Here is an 18,293-nt window from a genome sequence, read left to right on the forward strand (position 1 = left end):
AGATAGATAGATAGATAGATAGATAGATAGATAGATAGATAGATAGATAGATAGACAGATAGATAGACATGACATTTTTAAAGTACTTACTATGTACCAGAGACTATGTTGAGTGCTAGGCAAACAAAAGTCAGCAAGACAGTCCCTAACCTCAAAGAGATTGCCATGTTCTAAATAGGGAAATAACACACAAAAGTGATCATTACAATGGAGTGAAGATGACTGCATAAAAGTCCCATTGGAGTACACTGGGGAAGTGGAATAGAGGCCTGGGCTTCTCAAAGATAAGGCAAAACTCTCACTATCAGAACTGGGGGAAGCAGAGTTGAAACTTGAAGAAGAGTATAATGATCAAAAAGTCATGAGATTTTTTTTATCTTGTGTGGCTGATATACTACATCCAAAGCAGGGTGTTGTATTTTTCAGTTGCGGTTTGTGGATGTATGTCTTGAAACAATCTGATAGCTGTATTTTTATATAACTGATTTCATTTGTAATACTGGAATTATTCATGATTTGTAGTAATAATTTTTAAAGAACTTCTCTTCTCCCTTCAGCAATATCTGTTTCTAAAGCAGACTTTTATTTATTTATTTATTTTTATTTTTTATTTTTTTCATTTATTTTATTTTGAACATGATATGGTCACTTTCCCCCAATGTTTTATCACTTTCATATCATCAGCCAGTTTTTCTTTTTTGGTAAGAAATCTATCCAGAGTAGCATTTTGGCTGCCTTTTATTACTAAGGTTTGAGGGGTGTTTTTTTGTTTATTTGTTTTTGTTTTTGTTTTGTCTTGATATTGTGAAGTAGCAATATGGTAAGGGACCAAAGGATGGTAACTCCAGGTTAAGTAAAGATAGGTTCATGAATGTAAAAGACAGGTATGATTTATGCAACATTATGTAACAGAATACAAGATGAAACTTCTAGGACTCAAGAAATAGAAGGCAAAATCATTTCTCTTTCAAACACAGAAGACCAACTAGCAATGTAAAAAAGAAGACTGCAAAATAAAACTTGGTAGACCAATTTCTCAGAATTCTCAAAGGATCCTGTTTCCCCAAAAGGATTTTCAAAAGTAGTCTGAAAATCTCTCCCAAAGAATTCTTGACAAATTCCATGACCCCCAATGATGCCCTTTCACCTTTTGATTTGGTATAGCAAAAAAGTAGCAGAAATTCAGACACCCTTCTTAGAGCCACCCTTTATTCTTGATTCAACCTCACTCCACTTAACCAATAAGTTGCCAAGTGTTATTTAGACTTCCTCCATGATATCTTTTACACCTGTCCTTTTCCTCCTACTCACATGACTACCACCCTAGTTCAGAAGGTCCCTATGGCTCTGACCTAGACTATTGCTATATCCTATTTAATAATAGTCAAAACAAACTTAGTAACAACATATCAATCATTCTTTGTGCCTCAGATCTCCCCCCCCTCTAGTCTATTCTCTACACAGCAGCCAAAGCGACATTGAAAAAGCACAGATCTGACTATGCCACTCCCTTTGTTGATAAACTCCAATAGTTCCTTATGACCTAAAAGATCAAAAACAAACTCCTCTAACATTTAAAACCTTTTTTTAATGTTGCTTTTACCTACCTTTCCCAATCATACAGCTCAACCAAACAGGCCTTCTACCATTCCTCCAACACGACACTCCATCTTACACCTTTATGTTGTTTCATAGGCACATGCCATGCCTGAAATACACTCTCTTAATTCTTCTAGTTTCTTTAAATCTCAGCTCGCATGTACTTCCACAAGTTTTTCCTTGATAATAAAGCTGTTAAAATAACTCCAAAAATTACCTCATTTTAGTATGTATATTCTTATTTATGCACATTTCACAGTCTCATAAAATGCAAGGCCCTTGTAGTTGGGACTATATCTCCAGTTCCTATAAGACATAGTGACTGGAACACAGTAGGTGTTTAATTAATATCCATTGACTGATTTTTTAATAATCATTGATTTAGAATTAGAAGGAAACTTGAAAGTTATCAAGTCTAACCCCTCCATTTTATAGAAGAGGAAACTGTGGTCTAGAGATGTTAAGTGACTTTTCAAAACCTGAATCTAAATCCAATCATTTGACTCTAAATCCAGTGCCTTTTCAATTATGCCAGTGTTGACATTTTGGGTTATCATAGTGTTACTTCTTAAATACATTATCTTATTAGTTACTTAGTTATCTCCCTTGGCCACTATATACCCATATATCTATATGTTATATTCATTGTATTATATGTGTATATATATATGTGTGTGTGTGTGTTATATTTTGATAGTTTTATATTGTATGGTGAACAGATTTAAAATAATAACAATAGCTCCTACGTATGACTTCACTAGCACCTCCCTCACAGGAGAGATTTGTAGCTCACTTACTTTTACTATCCCTATTTTGCTGAGAAGTTAAATGACTGGTCCAAGGTTCCATTAATTATAAGTAATGAGGATTCTGACTCAAGTCTTCAGACACCAAGTCTGAGCTCTGCCAAGCACTGATAAAGAGAAGGAAGAAAAATCAAATATTCTTGCCCTCAAAGTGTTCACAATATAATGGAGGAGATAACATGCAAAAAGTCTGCACAAAGAAGCTTTACAGGATAAATTGGGAGTAGACTCAGAAGGAAGACAGTGTCTTGGGATTTTAGAGTAGGTAATAGGAAGGAAGGTGTTAGACAATTTGAAAGGTAAGAAGGGACCAGATTATGAAGGCCCTCATCACGTCATACCTTGCCAATTGCAGTAGCCTTCTGGTTGATCTCCCTGCCTCCTCTCTCCTCAATCCAAACTACTCTCCACTTAGTGGCAAATTGAACTTTCTTAAGTGAAGGTTTGACTTTATTACTGCTCTATTCAATAAACTCAGGATGTTCCCTACAGCCCCCAGGATCTAATATAAAATCTTGTTTGCCTTTTAAATCCCCTTCATAATCTGGTCCCTTCTTACCTTTCAAAGAATATTTGATTTTTCTTCCTTTCTCTTTATCAGTGCATGGCAGTGCCTGACACATAGTAGGCACTTAATAAATGCTAATTGACTGACTGATTGTGAGGGCATCTTTATGATTCCTCTAAATATGGTATTTTGGTCATTTTTATAAAAAGTTAACCATTATGGTCTCAATCAGGCACATGCCTTCTAAAAAATATGTATATGCATATTCTTCCTATTTAAAATTAGGTTCAACTTACAGTATCTTTCACATTAAAAGAAGTCATTGTGATAGATGATAATACTACTAGAGTACTAGACTTCATTCTCTCTCTCTCTCTCACACACACACACTGACTCACTGAAGAAAAGCACACACTCATCATAAGTAATAACTAAGAAGTAGTCAAGTCATCTATGTGAAGAAGCAACCTACAGAAAGTAGCACACACACTTAAATCTCTTTAGAATACTAAATTAATCATTCAAAGCAGAGAAAAGCAACTGTTTTTAAAAAAAAAAAAGTTCCCTCTAAAACAATATATGCTCAAGGAGACAGTTTCCCAAAGGCAGCTGCCCCTTTCTAAAAATGGCTACCAACAAATTTCTTCCATTCACTAAACAGTACCCTAGTGTCTTGAAAGAGTTGGTAGTTTTCTCTCTTACTCCCAGACAGAAGTTTACCTCTGAGAAGTGTTTGACTTCATTTCCTGCCACATTACTCTTAAAAGGCAATATGACTTAAATTAAGAGTTTGGACTTGGAATCACTAATTCTAAAGTTCAAATTCCATCTCTGAACATTTACTGATGCCATAACTATCATCATCATTTAATTTCTCTTAACCTTATACTGTAAAATGAGTATAATATTACCTATTTCCCAGTGTTATTGTGAGGATCAAATGAGATAATGTGTACATAGAGCACTCTGCAAATATTATAGTACTATGTAAATATCAGCCTATCCTTAGAACTGATGAATTATACCCTTAGGCAAAGCTCTGAGACTCAATTCAATTTAACAAATATTTATTGAAGTGAGGGACTATACTATGTAAAACATTGAAGAAACAAAGGCAAAAATAAAAACAATCTTTGCTTTCAAGGAGGTTGCAAAGGATATGACATATATGACATATAATCACACATGTTCATTCAAAATACTTTGAGGAAGTAGAGAACATTCATGACTAAGGGATTTGGGAAAGGCTTCAGAGTAGATATTTTCCCCTGAGCTGAATCTAAGGATTCTAAGATGCAGAAGTGAGAATGGACTGTATGCCAGAGATGGAACATGCCTCATACAAAGGCACATAAGCAGGAGATAGAATGCCAAGTTCCAAGAACTGCAAGAAGGACTCTTTCAGTTGAACATAGAGGACATTCAGGATGGAAATGCCTGGAAAGTCAACTATCTGAGAAGTCATGGGAAAAATCAGGAACCAGATTGTGAAGAGTTTTTAATGCACAGGTGGGAAATTTGCATTTTATCCTATCAGCAATGGATAGTAACATCTACTTTACAAACATAGGAGTAACATGATAAGCTCTGTATTTTAGGCAGATTATTTCGGCAGCTTTGTGGAGAGTTGATTGGGGATGGAAGAGAATAAAAGTCCTATTTAGTGGGGTATAGTAATAGTAGAGGAAAGATGAGTTAAGGGTCTGAATGGCAGTAATGCTTGTAAATAAGTAGGGAGAGAGATAGATGCTATGGAAGGAAAATTATAATAACTGTCAACTAGTTTGATACACGGTTCAAAAAAGAGGGAAAACCCAAGGAAGAATTTGAAGTTGCATTCTGGATGGCTGGTAGGATAGAAACATCCTCTGTGATTAGTCTTGTTAGGGGTTTTTTGGATTCAATAGCAGCTGTTCCATTACATTAGCTCCTTCTAAACACCAAGAACAGAGCAACTATTTGTCCTGTTTCCAAGATCACACCCCTTGATTGGAACTCATACGAAAATTATTTTTCTAGTCTATGAAATGTTTCTTTCTCTCAACTCATTTGATAAAATGAAATGACTGATATACTCTGATCCCAATAAATGACATGCCTTCTCCAGATCAGCTACCCACTCCTTCTACTGTTCTTTCTGGAACAAATGACCTTTCATCAAAAAATCTTATACTTTCCAAATTGTTTCATCTTTTATCTCTCACTAAGACCTGACTCCCCCCCCCCCAAGACACCATCTCTCTGGCCACCCTTTCCAACACTTTCACTCATTCCTCCTGACTAGCAGATTGAGGTGGAGGAGTTGAAATACTCCTTACTCCCAATTTCTACTTCTGAACTTTTACTCTACCATCACCATTCAGTGACTCCTGAGGTTGACTCAATCTATATATGCCACCCAATCCATATTGCGGTCATTGTTCTATTGTCTACTGACCTCCAAGATACTCCCCTTCTTCCTTCAATGAGTTCAACACCTGGCTTGCAGTATTTCTTCTACAACTCCTGCCCTCACACTGTAGAACTGCAACTTACATATTGATATTTCTTTCAAACACTTTAACATCACAGTTACTCAACTTACTCATTTCTAATCACCCTCTGCCATCTCTACTTTCATACTTAACTTCAATTTCTCACCATCTATTGATTGTTTCCCCATTGGCTAAAAACATTCCCATGTCTTCACCATCCTGAAATAAACTCTTACTTGATCCATCCATCCCGACTAGTTAACATCTTATATCTCACCTCCATTTTGTGGCTAAACTCATCAAGAAGGCTATCTACAATGAGTACCTCCATTTCCTTTACTCTCATTCTTTTCATAACTCTCTATGACTTGTGACTCAAAATTTAATTAATTCTCTACTTTCCAAAATCACCAATGATCTCAAAATTGACAAATCAAATGACCTTTACTCAGTCCTTACCCTTCTTGACTTCTCTGAAGCCTTTGACACTGTCAATCACCCTCTTCTTCACAGTCTCTTCTCTCTGGGATTTCATGACACTACTATTTTCTAGTTCTCCTATTACTTGTCTGATCATTCCTTCTCAGTTTCCTTACCTGAATCATTATTCCTCCTCACTAACAATGGAATCTTCCTAGTTTATGTCATTATAACACTTAGACTTCTATGTATCGGTGAATGAGGAACTTGATATCTTGTATCTATTATTTGAAATCCTTCCAATAGCTGAATGTAGTCATGCCTATACATGGAGACAAAAGTCCTGTGGAAATTTGGTCAACCTTTTCAGCTAAAAATATTTCATTTAATAGACATTATAAAGTTGTGAAATATATTTTATGCTGAGTCCCAACAAAACAATGTAGAGGATGAATGTATAATGTCCAGATTATGGCATGCAACTGGCTGTGCAGTGGATTGAGTCAGTTCATTAATGAGCAGAGCTTTGACAGATGCTACGAATGGAATTAGAGCTCAGGAGCCAGTCAGGGTGACTTTCATTTAAGAAACTGTGTAGTGTGCTTGGTGATACAAATGCTTGTGGCTATGATAATTTTATCTTTTTTATGCCAATATTCTCCAAATAATGCTTTGCAGCTATGAACCATGAGATACAATGAAACCTAAATGAATAAAAAATTATGACTAACTAAAGAAATAATGGAAAGAAGTATGGTGCATGTAAGTAGATTGTAGCACATTACCAATTATTGTTTTCATGCAAAAATTATAGAATATATCAATAAGGAAATCTAAAGTTAAAAATGGAGGTAGGCTGGCCATGCAGCAAGAATTAAAGACAACAGATAGACAGCCCAAATCCTAATGGTACCAATGAGATATAAGAAGCACTAGAGAAATGTTTTTAAAGTATTGGATGGATCCACTAAGATGCAGAAGAAGACATGGATAAGAATAACAGGATGAAAAGTCATGGTAATATAGAGAGGCAGCAATCACATCAGCTACAAGAATAGTTATACCAGTGATATCACAGATATCATATATCTAAATAAAAAGTCAGAAATATATAATGACTATTACACAGTAATGCATTGAAAAAATGCTTTTAAATAATAAAAAAAGAAGTTTAAGATAAAAAGCAAAAGAAAAAAGTCACTCAAAATGTAAGAAAATAAGCATGCATAACTTTTGCCACCAAAGGACAACCATCTTTGTTATTGTTGTTACAGGTATTTCAACATCATTAAATGAATGAAAAAGTCACATATTTTCATGACATACAAGAATGTTACATCTGACATGGTAAAAAAACCTTAAGGCATTTTATAATAAAAATGGCAGGAAGTAGTTTTCAGGAGCTTTTTCCCAGAGACACTAGAGAAACAAAGAAAAGTTGACATATGGCTGAAGTTTAAAATTCCATAGTTTTACATTTAAGACATGCCCTTTAGCAGAGCTTACATTGCTTCCCTTTTTATTTTTGGCATGAAAGCTGTCAGAATATTTATCGACACCTCTTTTTCTAAAGCAGAAATACTGCACTTTATCTTCAAATGGGAAATGAAGATTCAGTGTTTCCAAATTCAACTTACCTCCATTCTACCTGCCTTTCTGAGAAATGTTATCTTAATTCAATGTGTATGTCAAAGAATAGGATCATAGGTTTCCAGAGGTAAAGCTAGAAAGGATCTAAGATGTCATCTAATCCAATGTTTCCCCTCATTTTACAGGTGTAAAAACATGCCCAGAGAGACTGTGATTTGTCCAGTCATATGTCTTAAGAATAAGCACTAAATCTAGCACTATTCACTAAACCACAATGGGGGAAATTAAATGGCCTTAGTCATTTAAATGTTTCATAACAAGTCCTGGACACCAATAAAGGGACAAATAAAAAATTGTGGTCAGTTCTAGAAACTACTACTATATACCATGGCCAGAAACAATTGACCTTTCTAGGGGATTGTCAACACATGCTTAGCCATTTGAATTGTTATCTAGGAAAAAAACAAAATATGAAGCTCAATCAGTCAACAAAATTCCCTTTGCATCTACCATGTCCAAAGTGATGAGACAGGCCTCTGAACTATTTTATGTAGCCAATTGATACCTTCTAAATAATATTCAAATACACTTGGGTGGGCATCCGTAATACAGAAAACCTGAAATCAGCATATATATATATATATATATATATATATATATATATACACTTATATATATATCATGAAGTTATACATGTGTACACGTACAGGTTATATACATGTGAATGTGTGAATCATTGCTTTTATGGGAAATGAACATTTCATACTTTTCTTTTTTTCATTAAGTCAAACCTGGCACACTTGGAAACTCTAGGGCTTGAAGCATTATTTTCATTTCTAAATCCTATCTATTGACAAAGTCTTGACAAGTAGTCCGAGGGGTTAAATGATTTCCCAAAGACATATGAGCTATAAGAAATAAAAACCCAAATTATAAATCATATGATCATAAAATCATAGATTTAGTGGTAGAAGGGATCTCAAAGGTCCTCTAGTTCAACATCCTCATTCTACAGATGAGAAAACTGAGGCTAAAAGACATTAAATGACTTCCTCGAGATCACAGATTCATATTATAGGAGTCTCTCTACCATACAGTACTCTACAAATTTGGCACAGGGAAAGAGTGTTAGATTTAGTGCCAGAGGTCCAGGGTACAAATTCAATATTTGCCACTTACTATGTGTATGACCACGGGCAATTCATTTAACCTCATCAGCCCTCAGTTTCCTCATTTATAAAATAAGAGAGTTATGTTATATCAGTGGTGTCAAACTCAAGTACAAATGTATGCCTGATGGCTCCATATTGACTTTCAAAACTACAAATTACTTTTATATATAGTACTGTATTTTTACTTACTTTCTTAAATATTCCCCAGGAAGCTACATACACCCACTAGCCCCAAAGCTTGACATCTGTAAGGCCCTTTCTCAATGTGAATTTATGATGCCGATTTCTTATTCATCTTTAAAAGGGTAAAATCATTATGTAACAGGGGCACATTTTACTGATTCAGTGGTAGAGCCATATCTTACCTTACGTCTTTGGTTATCAAGGACTGAAAATACCAAAAAAGACTTGGGGGTTGACTGGGCTAAGAAATGGAGCTGACACTTACTTCAAAGCTAACAGATGCCATAGCTGCCTATTTCCACCTGATCACATGTATCCAACAATAAACATTGCTAATCTTCTATGTTATTCATGTAAATTATTTCCAGCACCTTTTAATTTGAAACTGATCAAGGAACCATCAAGCTACCACACTTAGTTTAGTTGTATCGCCCAGTAGAAGCTAAACTCTTTTTAGACAGAGAGTGTTTCTTTTTTTGTCTTTGTATATGTATATGTATATATGTATACACACATATACGCATGTATATATATGTGTGTGTATTATACCAATAAAGATTACTGAATTTGATGATTCAAAAATTTGCAGTGCTTCAAGATCAATGCTGTAATAATCAATTATCATTGTGCAGTATTACAAATAAAAAACTATAGGGTATAGGAGATTGAACTAAATTTACATTGACATAAAGGAAATCTTGAGAGTATTTTTTTATTTGAACAATTTTTTTATCATAAAGTTATCAGTAATTTCTTTCTCCTAAAAGTTTAACCCAGGGGGCAAATCTCTTTATTTCAGGGCTCAGATTAGTTGGAGTTTGATTAACTAAGGTTTCACCAAATTAAAAAAAAAACCAACAACAAAACCTTTAAAATGTTGCTTATATTTTTCTCAGATCAATGTACTCCCAAGTAAGAGATAGAATCATGATACATCACTAAGGAATAAGAAAGCTATAGGACAATCTTTCCTTTTTATAGAAACGTTCTTGCTAATACTTTCTAAATATAGAGATCATAAAAGTTGCCTAAGCCCAGGATATTAAACTATTTAATTATTAAAAAATAAATTGGGAAACAGTCATTCACTTTACAAAATATTTCAAAATATTTTCCTTTAAATTCTTCAATATTTACACACAGTTTTTAAAAGAAAATACTTGCTATAATATAAAGAGAGGTATATCTTTTGTGATTATAACATGCCTTCTCTATTGATATCTTAGGTTATTTAGAGGATTTTACCCATATGTCATATTTGTTGTTACAATACAAATACGTACCAATATGAATCAGGAAGGAAGAAAAAAAACCAAAACTGCAGTGCTGAACTTTATGTCCTTTTCCTATGAAAGAGTTTTCCTGAAGGAACTATTTGACTACTGAGAGGGGAAATTTATATCTACTATCAGAGAAGAGCATATTTCATTACAGTTGAATGACACTGTTAATGCACTGAAAAGTCAATATGTTGACAATTTCCATTCCTCAATCCATAGAAAAAAGTTCTCAATAGTGGACACAAAGAAGCTATAGGGTTCACATGAGCCCAAGTCAACAATTGGGTATGCAAATACAATTATCTATTTCAAGAGAATATAGCTGTAACCGTATCCAAGGAGATACCAATATCCAATCTGTACATACATCAAATGATACATTCAAATTCACATTAAATTCTCAAAAATACAAGTTTCCTTAAGAGCAAAAGAGATCAGAGAACAAAAAATTTTACTTTATGGCAACCCCATCACAAGTAATAGAAATTGACTGTTAGATCTTGTGTTTGTAAGTCTATGGGAATAGCCTACTGTAGGATATCACATAACTCCTTCCACTGCTATATCAGAGACAGACTGAGGACTGAAACGTGACTGACTACTGGAACAATCCAAAGATGTCCCTCTAGATAGTAACTAGAACATTCTAGGAAGCTACAATATGAGTCAATAAAATTCCTGGACCAAGAAATTAAGAAGTCAAATATAACAAATGATCTAGGAATTATTAATCATCCCATGTTACCATTTAATAGAAAAAAATATGCAGGCATAGTGTTGGGAAAAAAGCCTCTCATAATTATATTACTTACTTAGCAGACCAACATTAAGGACCAGCTTTCAGAAATACATAAAATCATCTTCATCCCCAGCTTTGCTTTCATAGCATTCAACTATTTTTAATATTCAGCCTACTACCATAACTATCAAATGGTACTTATGTATGTTTCAAGAAGGAAATAGGAAATAGGAAATAGTAGTAGGATAACTAAACAACATTATACAACACTAACAAAAACATCTTTTTTTTCCTTTTTCTCAAGACATTTGTCACATTTTGAAAAATAGAGATGGTCACCAACAGAAGTAGGTAAGAAAGTTTAAAAAAAATAACATCATTAACATGCCACTTACCATATTTATTGATGACACAGGTCCTATGCTGTTAACGTAAATGTCAACATCAATAACTGTTGGTTTTACTGTGGAAACAAAAAAAATGCAACACTTAGCATATTGTGTAGAATACAGATATTACAGTCAAACTAAACTTTCCAATGATATCTGAAATGTCCCATTTCAATGTTAAGTGTAGCCATGAAAGAGGGTGTATTCAATAGGAGCAAGATTGAAATCATAATTCAAACCTTCTATGATACAGTTTTAAGAGTTTACTTAAAGAAATAAGTAGCACTTGTATTTCAATAAGACAAATTAAGTGAGACCAGGTAATATCTGGTAAATTTATTTCAGGAAATGAAAAAAAAATTAGTTATGCCAGTGTCAAGGGGGAAAATAGTATTAACATTTCATCCTGTGATTTAGGCTCAAGCCTTCCAGAAACAATTTTATTTAATTTATCCTAGATCTAATGTCCTACTTCTAGTTTGGTGAGAGACATGTCCACACTGGAATGGTCCCTCTGTCACTCTGCCATGACTCTCTGTCCCCAGGAAATTACTACTAACTTTTATGGGTATCTTGAACAAGGACCTGATATCATAAAATACATTGGGCACCCAAGTCACTATCCTTCTGGACAATTTGGGACCTAAAGTCCTAAAGTAAAACTGAAAGAGAGGTTTTTAACATATTTCCATTCCAATTAGCCAGGTGATGTAGAAATAACAGACTGGGGCAGTTAGATGGTTCAGTGAATAGAGCAACAGCCCTGGAGTCAGGAGGACCTGAGTTCAAATCCAGCCTCAGACACATAATACTTATTAGCTGTGTGACTCTAGGCAAGTCACCTAACCCCAATCACCTCACACACAAAAAAATAATACACTATCTGAGCTGGAAGGTGCCTCAGAGGTCCTCTTAACTGTATCTGAATCAGTACCCTTCCTTTTCCCTTGACAACATCTCTGACAACTTGTTATGCAGTCACCACCTGAACGTATCTAATGAGATGGAACTCACTGATTCCCAAGGAGGAATATTTTACTTTGAGGGTCATTCTAATCATTAGGAAGTTTTTAATTTACATCTATCTGAAATCCCCTCCTTCACAGCTATTTACCTTTTGTTCCTGATTAATTCAGTTCTCTAGAAGCATCTAGGTAGCAGAGTAGATACAACCTAAGCCTGGAGGCAAGAAGCCCTAAATTCAAATCCAGCCTCAGACACTTATTAGCTGTGACCCTGGTCATAGTCACTTAAAAAAAAAAAAATCTCTATTTGCCTCAGTTTCCTCAATTGTAAAATAGAGATAATAACAGCATTATACCACATAGAGTTTTGGGGAGAATTACAAGAGATAATATTTGTAAAGCACTTAACACAGTGCCTGGTGCATAGAATGGTCTATATAAATACTTATTCCTTTCTCTTCCCTTCCCCCTTTAGAAACAGAATAAGCCTAATGCTTTAGATATTTAAAGGCAGCCATCATGCTTCCACCACCACTAACACAAACAAATTTCTCTTCTCCAGACCAAACACCCCTCATTCACCAAATAATCTTCATATGACATGCCAACAACAATGGCCTCCAAGAATTTTTGATCACACATCCCTATTTTTACAAAAAGAAGTTCTATCAAGTACTCTATTTCCCCCAAATTATTGCCCAAGTGAGAAGTTAGGAACTTTTCCCACAATTGAGTGAGGTATAGAGTAGGATACTATTGGGCTATAATTGCAGAAGGGTTGGGTTGTTTGCATTAGAGACAAACACAGGTTTGGATATCAGAAAGGACCAGATGAGCTGTAGTCAGCTCATACCAACCCAGGGGAATCAACTGTTAAATTTTCAGTGTGAGAAATTTACACTTGAGAAATCAACAAACACTATAAAATAGGGTTTGTTTTATTATTTTGTTGATTATCTGGAATTAAAGTGATGGAGAAAATCTTATAACACAGATTGAAAATAAAAGTGTCTTGAGCATAGGTTCCCACACCACACTAGTTATCAAACATTTATCAGCCTCTGGCCAAATATAACCTCTCCTCAAACTCTCTAACGAGTTAGCCACTCATTCATTGGAGTGATGCCACAGACCTCCAGTTGTAGGACCCTCACTTTGGAGACCACTGGTCCACAGTTTTTTTTTTCATAATCCCAGTTATACACCTCTGAAAGCTCTCTTCAAATAGTCAGATGGATTTGTGGTCTCACTGATGAGGCTAATCCTTCCAGTGATATAGATTACAACCCTATGCCTGTCCATCTTGTGCTATTCTTGCTCACGTCCTTTCATAATTTCATACCACGAGGCCGACGCAACATTCTGGATGATTTCCTTGAATTCTATTATGTGGAGGATGCTAATGGAGTATGCAGACTGCCCAGTGGTCATCCTTTGCAAAGTGTTTAGTCCATCATTTGTTTTCTATCATATATTTATTTGAGGCCAACCTTTATACTATGTCTTCATAATTTCTTATTTCTACTTTGTTGTACCCTATTCATGCCCAACATACACCTCTCTCTTGTTTTCTGGGTTATCATCCACTTCCATTATTCAGGGATATTCTATTAGGTATAACCCCCAAGGAATGTTGAGCTAAAATATCTATGGATGGGCAAATTTTCATTGCAAATTCTGAAAGCAAATGGCTGTCTAGACTATTAGTTCAATCTGCAAATTATGATTATTCACAACAGATATGTAACTTCTAATACATCCCTAAATAAACATCTTCATGAAAAAAAACTATCTAGCATGTCTACAGTTAATATGTACCAAAATTTGAATAGAGCAAAATAAATGAAAATGCTATTATTCAAAACAGTAAAAAAATAATCCTGGCAAGCCTTTTATCTGGAACTCTGAGGACAGAAAATTCATTTTCCACATTTTTGGATCTGCTTAAAGATAACAAGAAATCCATAACAGTTTGTTCCTTCAGATGTGCATACAGATGTAATTCGTTCGTGGGATCTTAGAGAAATCCTGCAGATCTTGTGTTTCATAGACAGAACCAGATACAGAAAAAGTTCGTACTTAGGTGAAGCCAGGTTTTAGATTTGTTGAGATAGTAGGAGTCTTAAGTAAGAACAGCTGATTGCCATCTGAAATGAAGGATTCAAACATTATTTATTTCCTGATACAAAGAACTCTTAGCAGTTGACAGTGAATAAAAGGCAAGTGTCCATCACAGAACTTTCTGCATAGAAAGGGGACAAACAGTTCCCCTTAATGTCTTTTTCCTTTAAAGTGATTATTTTTATGGAAATAAAAAGATCTAATGGCTGTATTAGCAATTACTTCAATAAGCACACTACAATTTTGCTAAATAGCTGATTGTTCACAAATGCACATTTTAATTGACTGATTTTCTCTTGCCTAGAAATGTTGAGCTGTTCATGGAAATTTCTCTTATATTAAATTCTGCCCTTCCAGTTCAGAATTTCAAGACCTCATTAAAAAGTGACAAAAAGATTACAAATTATTGCCCACACTTTCACTACGATTTTGTCTGTGGACCTGAGTAATGTACACTTGAAAGCTGTCAGTATCTTGGAAAACATACTGACAATTTTTTTTGGTAACTTGTACATAACTATGATTAAACATTGTCAAAAGACTATTTCCCACCCCTCTTTTAGACTAAGTTTTGTGAGTCACATTTGATAAGTCTTTCCAATTCAGAAGTATTATGATCTTAACTGGTATTTAGAACCAATTATTAGCTATCAATGAGTCAATCATTAAATGTTTTTTGAGTACTATGCTGTGTTGTGTCCTTATAAAAGAGTCAGAAATCTTCTTATCCTACAAACTATGTGATACAGTTAGATAGAAAAGAGATTTTCCTTATGTATATAATGATCAGATTGAACTCAAAGGTCTCTCCTAGTACTAAACCTATGGCTATATATACATTATCACCAAATTATAGAATTTGAGAATTGGAAGGGAACTCAGAAGCCATCTAACCCAATCTATATTTGAAAAAAAAATTCTTCTTACATACAAGACGTGGTAATGGAGCCTCCACTTAAAGAACAATGAGGAAGGGAAAAGAACAATCCCAATAGATTTCATTGTTAAGAAGTTTTGCTTAAAGTTTGTCCTTGAGACCATTCTATGAACTATGAAATGGTCTTCTCCATGGAATTTTAGGCCAAAATTTTTTTTATTTCAATTGTTTCATTAAATTCTGAAATGTGTGCTCTAGGATTCATATCAAGAAATACCTTGTTTTTCTCTTCTTACATGTCACAAACTCCAAGATGTACAGGTCAATCCCTTTGAAAACTTTAATTTTTTCCACAAATTTGTCCTTATTTTTTTATTAAGAGCATATCCAAAATGGCAATTCTCCTCAATTTACAGCCTAAGCTTTAAAAGAATTAAAGAATTTAATTTAAAAAGAATTAAAGTCAAGAATTTATCTGCTGTCTTGCATTTATCAGAGAGCAACAGTAAATTTCAGTATAATGATAGTTCTTCATATCTATTATACCATACTTCAATGCCAGGTTTGTCATCTATTTGGCAAATTTATTAGTCATTTCTTCTCTTTTGCCTAGTGTTATATAGTATACTTACATTGCCTCCCTTTCTTAATCCACCATGCTTCCACCCCTCCCGTTCAGATTTTCTCACTTGAGAATGTCTTATTATAGAATGCTAACTGTTTCTTTTGTCTAGTATGTTCTACATGAGTATCCATCTATTTTCTTATTCTAGTGATGAATCACATCTCAACAAACCTCAATGAAACCTACAAAGTTTAATTTTTGTCTTTGAATAAAGATCTCTCCTTAATTTTCTTTATTATTAATAGTTTGTGAATGTGTAAATAAACATCTTAGTATAAGAATTTTATAACTATCCTTTTTCTTGGCTAGTAATTCCTGTGAATTATTGTTGTTCTTGTTCAGTCAGGCCCCAATTTTTGTGATGAGGTACAACATATGTCTTTAGAACAGTGCATGGATAATAGGGAGCAGAGCCAAAATGGCAGAGTCAAAGCAGTGACTTGCTTGAGCTTTCCCCCAAATCCATCCAAATACCTATAAAAATGGCTCTAAACAAATTCTAAAGCAGCAGAACACACAAAAAGACAGAGTGAAAAAATTTACAGCCCAAGACAGCCTGGATGGTTGATTGGACAGGCATCCAGTGGGAAGAGGAGCACAGTTTGGTGTGGGTGCCCAGGCAAAGCAGGCCTCAGCAAACCTGGAGCAGGCCTCAGAGGACTGAATCATGGGCAGCTGTGGTGGTTTCCAGACTTCTCAACCCAGGAATGCCAAAGAAAACTTAGAAGGTAAGTAGGGAAAGTCTGTGTCTGCAGTGAGAGAGAGAAGTGAGGTCCCAGCCCCAGTCCCCAAGCTCGGCCCAGGGTGATGGCTACTTCTGGGGCTTCTGGCCCACAGACTGAGGGTGAATAAAGTGGTTGATCAGAGGGGGTTTGCAGGGATCTCTTTGCCAGTACTGAGGCAAGAATCTCTTGCTTTGCCCGTGCTTGGATCTGGGTCACAGTTCTGGGTGGTGGTCCTGGGGTGAGGAGGCGTGCTGGTGTGGTGGAGCTTGTAGTTGTGGTAGAAAGGAAATCCTCACAGTTTCAAGGCAGAAAAGAGTGCTTGTGGTACCTCAAAGACCAGAGCACAGACCAGGAAAGGGGTAAATACCTCCCCCCTTATCATACCATCTTGGAAGAACTGAAAATTTACAGGTCCTTAGAAGTATCTCTGCAAATAGCTGCACAAAACCCATGAAGCTTGGGCCAGTACATTCTCCACACTATAAACAGACCCCTACCTTAACAAAGAGTTTAAAACTCAAGTAATTGGCTAAGATCATGAATAAACAAAGATCCAAAAAAAAGTTAGACCATGGAATCTTTCTTTGGTAACAAAGAAGATCAAAATATACAACCAGAAGAAGACAATAAAGTCAAAGCTCCTACATCCAAAGCCTCCAAGAAAAATATGAATCAGTCCTGGGACATGGAAAGGCTCAAAAAAGAGTTTGAGAAACAAGTAAGAGAAGTAGAGGAAAATTTAGGGAGAGAAATGAGTGATGCAAGAAAATCATGAAAAACAAGTCAACAGTTTGCTAAAGGAGACCTCTCCCCAAAAAACTAAAGAATATAGCACTTTAAAAAAATAACCTAAGCCAAATGGCAAAAGAGGTCCAAAAAGCCAATGAGGAGAAGAATGCCCAAAAAGCAAAATTGGCCAAATGGAAAAGGAAGTCCAAAAGCTTACTGAAGAAAATACTTCCTTAAAAATTAGAATGGAGCAATTGGAAGCTAGTGAATTTATGAGAAATCAAGACACTGTAAAACAAATCTAAGAGAATGAAAAAATAGAAGACAATGTGAAATATCTCATTGGAAAAAACAACTGATCTAAAAAATAGATCCTGGAGAGAGAATTTAAAAATTATTGAACTATCTGAAAGCCATGAGCAAAAAAAGAGTCTAGACATCATCTTGTAAGAAATCATCAAGGAAAATTGCCCTGATATTCTAGAACCAAAGGGCAAAATAGAAATTGAAAGAATCCACTGATCACCTCCTGAAAGAGATCCCCAAAGAAAACTCCTAGAAATACTGTAGCAAAATTCCAGAGTTCCCAGATCAAGGAGAAAATATTGCAAGCAGCCAGAAAGAAACAATTCAAGTATTGTGGAAACACAATCAGGATAACACAAGATTTAGTAGCTTCTACATTAAGGGATCAGAGGGCATGGAATATAATATTCCAGAGGACAAAGGAGATAGGATTACAACTGAGAATCACCCACCCAGCAAAACTGAGTATAATCCTTCAGTGGAAAAAAATGGTCATTCAGTGAAATAGGGGACTTTCAAACATTCTTGATGAAAAGACCAGATTTGAATAGAAAATTTGACTTTCAAATACAAGACTCAAGTGAGAAGTGAAGAAGTAAACAGGAAAGAGAAATCATAAGAGACTTATAAAGGTTGACGTGTTTACATTCCTGCATGGAAAGATATTTGTAACTCATGAGACCTTTGTCAGTATTAGGTAGTTGGAGGGTAAAAATTATATGTATATATTGATAGATAGATAGATAGATAGATAGATAGATAGATAGATAGATAGATAGATAGAT

At 35.0% G+C, this 18,293-nt stretch overlaps 1 protein-coding gene across 1 annotated transcript in view; it reads right to left on the reverse strand.

Annotated features, from left to right (window-relative positions):
* Positions 1–18,293, reverse strand: part of GABRG3 (gamma-aminobutyric acid type A receptor gamma3 subunit) — an 802,344-nt gene that overhangs the window by 741,451 nt on the left and 42,600 nt on the right. The window contains exon 3 of the mRNA XM_027856641.1: positions 11,167–11,234. Coding sequence (XP_027712442.1) covers positions 11,167–11,234 — 68 coding nt within the window. The remainder of the gene's footprint in view (positions 1–11,166; positions 11,235–18,293) is intronic.

Source organism: Vombatus ursinus, unplaced genomic scaffold (assembly GCF_900497805.2).
Source record: "Vombatus ursinus unplaced genomic scaffold, bare-nosed wombat genome assembly UNPS02011591.1, whole genome shotgun sequence".
Lineage (NCBI taxonomy): Eukaryota > Metazoa > Chordata > Mammalia > Diprotodontia > Vombatidae > Vombatus > Vombatus ursinus.